General features: G+C 31.3%; 1 protein-coding gene across 3 annotated transcripts in view; it reads left to right on the forward strand.

Annotated features, from left to right (window-relative positions):
- LOC100168581 (monocarboxylate transporter 2) overlaps nt 1–13,909 on the forward strand; it is a 374,360-nt gene that overhangs the window by 187,890 nt on the left and 172,561 nt on the right. The window contains exon 1 of one of the 3 annotated variants that reach the window (XM_029490970.1): nt 4,903–5,267. The exons of the other annotated variants lie outside the window; for them this stretch is intronic. Coding sequence (XP_029346830.1) covers nt 5,233–5,267 — 35 coding nt within the window. The 5' untranslated portion in view covers nt 4,903–5,232. Of the gene's footprint in view, nt 1–4,902; nt 5,268–13,909 lie in introns of those variants that run through there. 3 annotated transcript variants of the gene reach the window in all.

Raw genomic sequence — 13,909 nt, forward strand, 5'->3', positions numbered from 1 at the left:
TTATTAAGGTTAAAAAAATAATGTTTGTGTTCACTATTGAGATGTTGATGTATGTCTTATTAATAAATGATCATTATTTAAATTAGAGTTGGAATAACGTATATTAAATTCTTAAGAAAACGAAATATTTGTCATCATTAAATTATAATGATCAGTCAAACTTGCGATGAGTGAAATACACCTGACAAAATTAATTTTCCAAGTTGTGGTTGTTTTATTTTTATATAATATTATACAATGCCTATTTTAGAAAAAAATTATAACTATAGGTATTCGATTGGTCAATAATGTCGAAAGGCTTGTTTTTTACCGCACATTTATACCGCCACTAGGCTGTATGATTTAACTTATTTAAGCACTAAAGATATATAATATATATTATGTAATCTGTACCAATAATATTGATATTTTATAATATAAATAAAAAATTCATATTACGTAATTATTATGTAAGTAGTCAAGTGTATAATTTTTTAAAGACATTACTAGTACTTTAAATCGTCAATAACCATTATTAAGTAAAATTCTTATTAAAATCAACTAATATTAAATATTGATATATTATTATAAACATAATATAAAACATTTTGTTTATTGAGATTGCACGTTTAGTATTAAACGATTATAGGTACGTCTTACAGCTCTAAATATAATATCTGGAACGAAACAAACAGGTGCAGCATGCCTGAAATTTGGCTGATTTTATACGATATTTTTTATTTTATTCCTATCTCGTTTTTGTGTTTTTACTATGTTAACCACCGCCGATTTATTATAATATTATTGTCTCACCATACTATAACCATAACAAGGTAGTCCGATCACGTCAATACCATAGAACTTCAGTGCCACTTAAGTGGCCTGTTAACGGGATCAGATGAAGCAATCGCATTGATAATCTATTACAGCTCGACGTCTCCGGGATCTTCTACATGATACGCATTCTTTTTTCTCGGCAATAAGTGACAATGTTCATCAAACTTTCGAAAAAAATTATTTTATACTTGTTGGCTGAATTCTGGAACGTGCTGTGAAAAATCTTACGTATGCCCGGCATACTATGCCGACACGTGGTGGAAGTTGTACCTGCAATACGATACTCGAATACGCCGTACGAGATTCCTCAGCGACTATCTGTGCCGCCGTGCAATAAAATGTGTTTTGTATTAAATAAATTTCAAAAATCACTTTTTCTCACGACGATCGTTCCGAGAATTACCTGCACCGTTTTAACTGTGGTAGTCTATGAATACCCGTGCCGTATACATAATAATATCATAATATCGTTATGTGGGCAATAAATTAAATTTAATTATAAAAAAAAAAAAATAGTTGTTCGCTTTGTTATTTTCCAGGACTTTCCACCTTTGAAAACCCTAATAATCAACCCTATATAAGGAGAGGTATAACTAAATCCGGATTAAGGTAGGCAGTTAGTAAAGATTTTGAATAATGTGAAGGCAGACATCCGCTAAAGTATATAGAGCAGTAGAGAAGTATATGCTGTGGTTTATTGATTTTTTTTATAAAGTTTTTGACTTTTAGGTCATTAGCAGTCTATAAATTTACAATACAAGTAATTTTAATTCAACCAAAATATGGAACTTACATTATTTATATAGATATAGTTTTAAAGGTAATATCATAATATTATATTTTGATATCAATGAAGGTTATTGTCCCCCGCGGACGTCTCGATTGAACGGACCACTGTCCTGTGATGGTTATAAGTTGCAGCTTCGACAACCGAACTATGTTTTTATTTTATCATAATATTTATACTCGTATACGTAGATTATGCCCATTCGAATTATGGATAAAATATACTACACGTTTTAATTTCCGTTTTGTTCGTCAGCGTGCGTTCAAATCGAATACGCGCAGGTCCTATTATATACAAATTATAATGATTTATCGGCTGGAATGAATCAGCGATCGGCATAGTTGATACTGTCAAGACCGAAGTAAATTGAAAACGACGTTTGTTTTATGTTTTCACTAATTTGTGTACTTAGCGTTTCCACCTAAATCTACAGCTGCTGCGGTGAGTTATAACTTATAAATATTAAAAGACAATATTATCTAGTAATCTACGAGTCATCAGAGGATGACTCTCTAGTTATTACTAATTATAGGTTTTCGACGTCGACCGTAAACGAGTCAGCAAAACCAATATTCTTAGTAGGCTTGATTATAAAAAAAAAACACAATCTATTAGTATATAAGCATTATAAGGAATGTTCAGCAATTTTAATTTTAAAAAAAATGTACTATATGGAATTAAATATGTATGTAGAAAAATTTAATTTATCTACATCTGACAATAATATGACGTATATGGTGTATATGGTGGAACATACGTCTGAAAAGACAAATTATAAGTCATTAAAATACAAAGTAAGGAATTTTAAAATGTACTGTGAATATTGAATATATTATTTTTTATTACATAATAAATTAGGCATGCTACTTGTGTATATTAATGTTTAGGAGTTAGTTTAGGATTTGTAATATTATAATTAAGGGTACCTATTCATAGTTGGATTTTTAAAACGTTGTTTTATTCAGAATTTAGATTAACGTGTTAGTATAATAACACGAACAAGCAGTAAAAATAATTATAGTTATTCGATCAAACAATTTCGGAAAAGAATATTATGCATCCGGTTTTACGGATGTCTACCGAGTCAAATCCGGATGTCCGGACGCTAAGTACCGACATTAAATATTATCTTATGGTATGTATAAGTATATACTTTATACAGTTATACCATGCCATAAATACGAAAATTAAATTATTGAACTTAGATTCTTCTAATTTATTCGGACTTCGGGGTGATAATATAATACGGTCATATAGAATAGCTAGTAATAATATATTATGATAGACGTTACTATATCAACGCTTCAATCGATAGTCAACGAGTTGATTACTTAGCTCAACAAAATATGACAAATCGTGTATTGAATATTAAATGGCTCGACAAAATACATTGTATTTGTTATATTATAATTGTGTATTTATATAGATTGAACTACAAAATAGACGATACAACTGTTATTTTATGATAATTTTACTAGGCAGTGGATCAATCATTGCCTACCCATATTCGCTATATTAGCGAGATTTGTTATTTTCCGACATGACCTAATGGCGTAAATTAAAATACACACACTGGTCACTGACACAGTATTTTGATACGTGAGATACTGAGATATATTTATTACGCATTTATATCAAATAACGCAATACGAGTATATCAGTGGATTTATAAGCAATATTTTACACGTTGTTGGCAAGACATGTTTGATAATACGTACATAATATATGACATAAATCACGAGTGATAAACGATACATTTCGTATTTTATACAGAATAATGTTCAATAATATATAAATACATAAATTAATTATTTTTAATAAAACAAGTAATAATATGAGTTCAAAAGGTATTACATAACGCAAGTACATCGGATAAAAAAAACACGTTGTGGTTACTATTACGAGGAAAATCAATATTTTTGGTTTTTAATCATTTTTCACCGTCCGTATTTGGTAATTTTAGTACCTATTGAAAGTTTGAGATTCGATTTAAATAAGCAATTTACAGATTTAACAGTGCAATAATATTGTCAAACAACAGATACATTTTACGGTTATGTGTATAGTTTAATTTATTTGAATTTTGATATCATGTATTTTGATGGGTATAACCCTGTACACAACACTAATGGTTATCACTTTTTTTTTGTATTTAAAAAAAGTGTACATTTGCAATTCGATATTTACGTCGATAAATGTTTGAGCTATTGTAAATTGTAATATTATAATTTATATCCAAGTATTAATAACAACGGATGCCATATCAAAATGTTAAACGTTACCTACATATTAGAGCTGTAGGTAATCTTTGTTCACTATATGACTTAAGATTAATAAATTTGATTGGTTTAAATATATAACTCGTAAGTATTTTGCTAGTTATCAGCACATCAGAAGTGAACTATATGGTGCATAATTAACAAACTTACCAACAATTATTCTAAATCTCAACCTTTGTTAGGTATACCTATAATATACGAATAATTTTAAAAACATAATATAAACATCTATTATAGCTATAGACCACAGGGATGCAATAATTATTATATATCGCCCAAATTCTTGTCGCTGATTACCTAGTTCTGTTCGAGATTACATCAGCCAACACGCTAATTGTATTTATACGTTATACATAATATTATAGCATATTATTATAATTCTGTTGGGCGCGTCTCTGACGTGTTTTTGGAGAAACGCAAAAACGATGACGACGTCTTCAAAGGAAATAATAATATGATGTGGACGAAATAAAAAACCATTACCATGAGTCCATGAACGATAAAAAAAAAAACGGCAACGAAACTGAAATAATAATAATCTGTTTATACTTGGGTAGTAAAAGGTGTACCAACTGCAATCGCATAATAGTATAGCGTAATGCGCGGGTATCTCTATATATAAAGGTAATGCCATTGAGTATAATATATTGTATAATACTATAGTATATAGTCAATGGCAATACCTACAATAACGACGATAATGATAATGATAATAATACGGTTTTTACGATAGCAGGAGGAATAGGACGACGCACAAGACGAGCGTGGGAACACACATGGACGATCTCGGGGTGCGGTGCGTGTACTAATTTGGCTTGCGAACTCCAACTGTGGTTGGATTGTCGGGGAAGACTGCGCGCGAGAGAGAGGAGAAAAAATGGGCGGAAGACAGTATTATAATAATAACATTACGGCACCTCGGGTTCGGTATAATAATAATATGTTCACAAGTTCGGTAACCGCTTCGTCGGCGATCGTGAACGCGTCGGCGGCGGCACACGTGCTCCGGCGGTCGAGCGACATTGTGGCGCGCGGTGTGTATACGAAACCGTGTGGCGCGTACAACTACAACAAGCAGCAACAAGCTCCGCCGCGCACCGGACAGTCGTCTGTCGGCATCGTTGGCGCGCGTACGCATCGCCGCCCAAGCATCCGCGCGGTCCACATCCGTCTCGTCGGCGGTGTCCACAATATCATTCGCGGCCTCTCGCGACCCTCTGCCCGCCCCTATTCGACGTCCGTGTCTCCGAGCCCGTCGCGCTTCCGGTTCCGGCCGAGGCCGATCGCGCCCATGTGATATGCCCGGTTCGCGTCGTCATCATCGTAATCGGTGTAATCGAACGCAGCGGAATGATGGCCATCGGCGGCGACGATGACTCCAGCAGGTCGGTTGAACCGGAAACACGCGACGCGCGCGATACACAACAATGACGATAATATAAATTATTATTATTAATGATCATAATAATTACGTATATTATAACGGATTCATCGTTATTATTGTTATTGTTGACTTTACGATATTTTTATGACACGTCTATAAGGTATACGACTATTGTAAGACATAATAATATTATACGTCTCGTGGAGTGGTACCGGTCAGAAATACGCGGTGGTTACGATACATCGATCTATACAAATCAATACTATACAATTGGCAGTTTGTTATAGTATAATATTAAGTAAATATATCGATTTATTGTGCGAACGGATTTTTTAAATGTGATTTAAGTAAGTACATGATATTTCGGGCGTCGTCTGATTTTTTGTAGGTACCCCAAAATTATCAAAGGTCATTTGATCCCTCTTCTTAGCCTTTTTTAGTACTGTAGCCCTAAGTAGTAGCCCTTTTTATCTTAGAATTTCCAATAAGTCATTTGAGCATGGATTTCTAGGGATTCGTGTAAGACAAGGATGTTTTGTAAAGGAAAAAATTAAAATATTACCTAATAGTCAACATTTTCTTCACTCATTTCTGTGTGTAAATAATAATTGAAATAATTTTTTTTTAATTTTTCTATAAAAATATTTAAAAATATTATATCTATAAAAAAGGTATTATTTATTTTATTTAGTTAAGAGTTCTATTTAATCGAAACTTTTATCTGTAATCAATTGAACACATTTTGCTGTTACTAAAATTACTTTTTTCACTTTCATTACGAATGTAATAATTAGGTACCTACTCACGTCAAAATAAGTTGTTACGATAATAGAAATGTTTAAACTAAACGTATAAGTAAGTACATACTATAAGCGAATTATACGCGCATTATACGAATTATACGCAATTATACGCGTATTGTACAGTACAAACTATAAAATATTATACGATAAGCAATAAACGCTTTGAATATTAAAGGCTTTAAATATAAACTAATTAGAACACAAAATCTTATAATCTTACACATATTTTGGCTCGTGGAACTAATCAACTTGAATGTTTACTATATACCTGTCATAGTATACCTTAGTGCGCTTAAATTTGTCATTGATATCGCGCTCACATGACGATCACATACGATTTGATCTAATCACGCTCTAACGTCCTATTTCCGATAATCTAATATTATTAGTGTTTTTTAGTTTCTTTATTAATGTATTATTTTAACGTTTTCTGCTGTCCGGTGCCATCCCGCATTATCTCATACGCGTTTTCGTGTCTTCACAAGGTACCCATGAATCGTTCTCACCGTTCGTTTGGAAATTGTTTAATTTGTGCCACGCACTGAAATATTCACTCGCCGTCATATTCTTTCTCTACTGAATAAACTATTATTACATTATAGCCTACTGAAAATTATATCATCAAACGAAATGTGTGTACCGCGAACTGTCTGTGGAGATTGTCTATCTCCTCGTAAAATGTATATGCTCTGTTCAGAAGCGTAATCGTATAATGACCGAAATCGTCTTTTGTATTATATTATGATACATACCAAATTTCAGTAAGTCTTAATGATACTATTATGGATTATAAAAATAGTACGTCTATAATATTATATGTGGTAAAAAAAAACTGTTGGTACTCACTGAATTACTGATGGAATTTTTCACGGAAATCGTCTCTCTAAGGTCAAAAAAATAAATTAATAGGTACTATCCCCTGGAGTACCCATCAACCTACTAATACTGCATACAACAGTTTCGAATAATATACTAGGTACCGCATTAGTTTTAATAAAGTGCGTATTATTTAATTAAAAACCATATTATGTGCAGTGAAACTTAACTTGGAGATAAATTGAAATTGAAATCGAATAACTGCTTTACCGATGGAATTGAATTGACCGCGGCAGAAAAAAACCCTTTTTAATGCAATGTACAGGGTCAAACGATTCTATAGATATGTATAAATACATATACATAACGAAATATAGCGTACATTTGTAAAATGTTCAATAATTTGTTGATATCATTTTAACAATTATTCAAAAACTTAATTGTATTGTATAACAGTACAATTATTAACATGACGTATTGATTTTACTAGAATTTTATTAGAAGACCGTTTTTAAATTTTTCTTAAAGCTGAAATACAGAAATAAACCAATATCAAACAATGTAAATTTAAATAAGTTTTGTTTTGAAAAAAATATACAGGTATTGTTGTGAATGCAATTTAACACTTCTTTGAATTGTTTTATTTTTTTTTTATTTCAATTGTGAACACAAATCTTTTTTTAAGGCTTCAAAGTAAAAAATAAAGAAAAAAACCTTTATAATTTGTGTGTGGGTAGTTAAAATTTTTCAAAAACATATTAACATTTTCAAATTACTTTCTTCATCTTCAAAAGAAAAAGAAAAGAATGCTTCATTAAAATAATATTAATAAAATATACTGTTCACGAGAACAAAACTGAGTTTTTCATTTTAAGATATAATAGTCACGACGTTACTATAAAGGCTTCGTGTAAAAGTGAAAATCTATTTTACTAGATAAGAGAATAATACATTTAAGTGGTATGATAAAAACACTGATAAGTTAACGAATAACAAACATCAGCCTTGCTATACTTTTAAATATCGTTTTCCAAATGAAATCGAACGGTGTATATATTTATATGTATAAATATATATATATACGTGAGTGTTGAAAAATTGCAATATCACAGTGTCCGTCCGACGACATTCATTAATAAAAACAAGGTCAATATATGTGGTGGTCATAAAATATGGATAAGATCGAATAGACGCATATAACGGGTTTCATACGTGATCTATGCTTCAGATGGATCATTGAGTAACGGTGCCCTAAGTCGCTTTCTATACATATAAATGTGTGTATAATCCACCTATATATGTATATATGTATGTATGTATGTATGTATGTATGTATGTATGTATGTATGTATGTATGTATGTATGTATGTATGTATGTATGTATGTATGTATGTATGTATGTATGTATGTATGTATGTATGTATGTATGTATGTATGTATGTATGTATGTATGTATGTATGTATGTATGTATGTGTGTATGTATGTATTTATGACGTATGTATGTATAGGTACACTGACTTGTCACACTACAATACATTACATGCAGCTTGTATGATATATATAAGGTATTTAGTCAATTTCATTATGACGTACAAAATACAATAATTAGATCTGAGCAATATGTATTGCCATCATGACTCGCTGATAAAAAAATATGTCTGTTAGATTTAATTCAGATTTTTGAAAAAAAAAAATATAATAGCTTCTTGACACTATGAATAAACACTATAGGTTAACACTATACGTACAAAAATACGTCATGCGTTATATACAATATTATAGGTACACAAGAAACAAAAAGTGAAAAGCACATATTTTACCAATTTGATATAAATGTTTAACATTTTAAAACTGAATTTAAAGTTATTTTTTAACTAGCTTTTTTTTATTGAAATAATCAATAATATAATACACCTAATAAAATAGTTTTGGATTATTAATTCGTGGAGCATTTTAAGACTATTACTTTGTGTGGGCCTTACTCAATTAAAATGTAATATTTTATCTAATCAACAATCATCTTATTATTAAACTATATAGGTATCATTGATTATACATAAAATAAAATGTATTTTTATCTTTAGGTTAATCCTTACATAATTTACATGCATAATACACAGATCTGAATTAAACTTTATTTTTCAATTTTTTTAAATATTCAATTTGCAAGGATACAGGATTATTTAATAATGTATCTTGTGTTCTTGTTGGCCTCTTTTAATCATTCAGCCGTTTAATAATTTAATTTAACTCACTGAAGCAAACACATTTTAAATCTAGCATAATATTATGTAAAATATATATTGTATATTATAATAATATAGTTTATATAATAAAGATCGGTGACGAAATAGCAGCAATAAAGTCGACCAGCAATAAGTGCAACACCAAATAAAATATAGGTCGGTACGTAAATGATTTGTAACTTCTCGTGTTATGATTTATGTAGGTATATTGTATTTTATGAATAACATTATTATACTTAATACAGATGAACAATGATAAGTTTGAAAATAAAAAAATCGAAATAATTCCCTTCCTATTTATGACCGTATCGAATTGTAATCGCTTATTCGATAAGTCCGCTCCGATTATTTATATTACATTATAATATCATATGATATTAATTTATCGTGCTGTCTTCATGCGTGTGGTGGTTTACAACGATGATAATAATATTATAATGTGTAACGCTGCGCATAAATTGCACAAATATAATTTAAAATGCATGTGAATTCACGATCACACCAAAAAAAAGAAAACATAATTTGATTAGTTGTCCAACCCGGAGAGTTTGGCCTTCTCGCGGCGGTGTCCAATCTATAAATCATCGTTACAGAGATCGTATATCCCCAGTTGCGAGATCGACTTAAATATTATTATATGCACATCCAGGTCTGATTATTTAAAAACTCCGCAGTAGATAGTTTCGTTTAGATTTTTAGAACATCGTGTTTTGAATAGACGTTTTTAATGCGTACGTCACCGATGAGGTAGTCGTATGTTATTATATTATAATATTATCGAATTCCGATTTCGGCCACTAAATCATTAGAGGTATAGCGAAATCCGTCACATAAGCTTGTTCTTCAAGTATTAATCCGATAAATCATAAGAGAGACTAAGATAGAGAGAGAGTGAGAGGAAGAGGGAAAGATATAAAATAATATATTCTATACAAACTCACTCGTATTGCAACGCTCCCGGCCACGCGTTAGACAAACGGTGTTTGGCCGAAGGTGTATGAGTATAAGTTCCGAATTCGCCGATCGCGTCCGAGTGTTCGTCGATGGTTAAAATTCGAACTGAATATTATTATTATTGTTGTGTTTTCTCCTTTCTGCTGATACTGTTTCGTATATTAAAGTTGTATAAGCTGCGTGCCCGGGACGCGACATTTATAGTGCGTATTGTATTCAACTGAAACAGTAAATACAATATGTAATTTTCAACCTCGACACGTACGTCAAAATGGAAAATAATACAATAATAACAATACTCCACGATACTTTTGACGGTGAAATGAGATTCGTGATTGACAATGATATTAAAAAAAATATATATATATACATCAAGATCGGGGTGAAAAGGAAAGAAATTGGTTGAAAAAAATGGTTTTACCACGTATAGTATATATAGTATTTGCGTCGTGTCGTCGCCAAAGGGTCTTTGAATTTTTCGAATAATCTATATGTGTTCACTAGGGCGTGTAAAGTAAAGAAAATGCACTTTCATAAATGAAATACAAGACATTATAGAAATTGTTATACATACTAACTTACCTTTGGTATAGACGGTAAACAAAAAATTAAATTATAATTTGTCACGCTTGGGTGTATTTTTTTTTTAAGATTAGAATCCTTTGATTTTTGGTCTACTTCGTATTTTGATATCAAATTGTCTATTATTGATCAGCATACGAGTTGCGTTATTTTTGATATATAATAATATTATAAAATAATAATATTAATTATATATTGTTTTTTGCAGTGATCAATACATTTTAACTATATTTAATAGGCATATTATTTGATTGAATATTATATTATCACTACTGCATAGGACATAATTATTGACAAAAATGTCTAAGATTTCAATGAAATATTTTAAATTAATAAACTATTATACAACTTAGGTATTTTTAAAAAGCTCAACTGTTTTTAAAAGGGTTGTAGTAAATCAAGTTAGTATCACATTAGGAAGATTTATATTAGCATCATACGAAATTATTTTAAAATCATTACTTTTTGTCGTTTAATAGTTGTTTTAGAATTTAATTCGCATGGGAAATTCATAGGTAATCTTAGAACTTGAAATCTGAGATTATTAATGAAAAATGATTGTCAATGTATTGTTTGTTTTATACAGTTACATGTTACCGTAGTAGGTTATAATATAATAATATAACAAAAAAAAGTACATGTAAATCCAGAAATATGTAGTTTGGAAATTCATTATCTGTATTTTATGGATGCAAACTACCCATGACGAATTAAACTCGACAACAAAAAATATATTATTATTATGTAAAACTATAAAAAAACACATTTTAGTTTTAGTTAGTGTTTTGTTTTTGTATAATAACCACAGTTTCAGTATTTCCGGGTACTGGAATTCTATACCTACTAACTAAGACATCTACATTATAAATTTAGTATAAGTATACTTAAACATAATAGCAAAATAGAAAAACATTAAATGTCTTTTAATAAAATTAAAAGCGTAAGAGGATTGAATAGAAGAATTTATTAACTTCGCGTTCACTTAATCGCGGCATACCTATATAAAATTGTTTTTTATACGTCCAAAATTATTATATTAATTAGGTTTCAGGAAATTTATAAGGTAAACAAAAGTCCAATATAAATTCTTACATTGTTTTTTATGTGATAGGTGTAATGATCGCCTCTAAGTAATGATTTGACGTAGACTGTTGAACATCGAATCCGAATGAGTTGTTTCTACGGTGCTCTTCAAAAGTTTCTGTACTAAAAGAAAATACAAAATGTACACTTCGGTTTGAACGTTATATCGTTTTAAGGGACTTATTGAAACGATGAATTTTTCTAACCTTTGTTGACGTACTATTGTGTATTTTAATACGGTTTCGAATTTGTTCGTCTCGTCGATAAGACTCGATGCAATTCTGACGACTGTAGTAAGTATTATCTCGGATCAAAGAAAACGAGCCTCGATAATATAGGCACGCGTGATTTCGAGACGGTAATGTAAGATGATAATAGTGGAAAAATTCAAAACTTGGCGTGTTGGCATCTTGTTGATCAAAATATCGAATTTATACTTAATATTGACTTATTGAGTAGATAAGACGTTTTATGAAAGGTCCGCTCCGTTTAAAGGTTTAGGTAACTCCGTTATACGTTTTATCACTGGTCGGTGGCAATCAAGTTTCGCATACATAAATTTTGGCCTCGTCTCCTTTACTACTGCACTTTTATAATAAATAATTGTCTCCGATCGTTTATGGCGCCATCTCCAGTATTTTACCGCAGCTGCCGTGGTCGTAGACGAATAATTTCAGTCAACGGTTTATCGGTTTAAATAATATTATGTCGATACATTTTTAATGACAAATATTATTTTGTGGGAAGAGTATAACAATATTCAAGTCTACCAGTACCGCCAGAACACGCCGTTCGTATAATATTATTGTGCATGACTTTGTCTTGTCGTTTCGGCCGACACATTGATCTCGCGAAGGCCGAGTCTGTTCATTTTAATAGACACATATTAAGACTACGAACACATCCGGAGCACGCAGACGGACATGACATAAAAACATAAACCATTCGATCGCTAACTTATTATAATTTATAGCGACCCCCCGCACTTTACCTCTTGAACATACATTCGTGGCCGTGATAAGCTGCTCGTCAAAACCACGAACTACTACATAGGACTGGACACTCTGGGCACTCTGGGAGGGTGGGACACCGGTCACAAAGTTGTACGGGTATGTACGTTTGCGACTGTGATGCTATCTAGTGACGTACTAGATTTACTACATTTCGAATTTTACTTTTATAAACATAATATTTATATACATATAGACTTATGAAATATGAAAAATTTATGAATATGTAATTAAATATGTAATTTATAATTACTTATTAAATTACCATAAGAATGAGACAATACTCAAGTATGTCTAATCAAAAGCAAGTTAGAAATCACGCAAAAAAAAAAACTTTCCAAATTGGTAGCAACATAGTAACTAGTAATACGCATTCATTTATTTAGAAATAATAGTGAATATAAAAAGTTTGTCGTTGATTTGAATTTTTGATCGTTTTTCAGTTATCACTAGTGACTAGTCACGACTTATCACATAAAATAATTAACAACAGCACAGTATAAAAAAATGCCACCAGAGAGCAGCTACATAGCGAACGTACGACCACCGTACAACTTTGCAGCCACCTTATTTTATACAGTGTCCAGTCCTATGTAGTAGTTCGTGGTCAAAACCCCTATTTTTTTCCATTTATTCTACAGTGGTACCAATCGTATTGCCAAAACAACGGTTTAACCACAGTTTAACAGAACCGTAAAACAGTAAACCGAACGGAACCAAATCAACCAGATAATATAATAAAAATAATCTAAGACCGTGGTATGACCCGTGAATCGGGATTTGTCCAAAGCGATCCGATTGGCTACATCGGAATGGCGACAAGGGCTTTGTTTACCACGGCTCCAGCAGCGTAGGGCGGTAACGATTTGTTTTATTTTATATAATTGTACTGAAATATTTTAATACGAGTTAAGCTTATATTATTGTCGTGCGGCAGTGGCGGATTGTGGATGCTTTCTAAACCACCGACGGTGTATAGTGAACGAAAACATTTTTTTTTTTAAAAAACAACAAACCTTATAGACGTGTTAATGTAATCTTATCGTAGACGTTCGATTGACGTGCGCGGTGCGTCGAGTGACATTTTTCCTCTTCTATTCGATATCGGGTGTTTTCATGTGAATATTTTATCCAGCTTCCTGGTTTTG

Source organism: Acyrthosiphon pisum, chromosome A2 (assembly GCF_005508785.2).
Source record: "Acyrthosiphon pisum isolate AL4f chromosome A2, pea_aphid_22Mar2018_4r6ur, whole genome shotgun sequence".
Taxonomy (NCBI): domain Eukaryota; kingdom Metazoa; phylum Arthropoda; class Insecta; order Hemiptera; family Aphididae; genus Acyrthosiphon; species Acyrthosiphon pisum.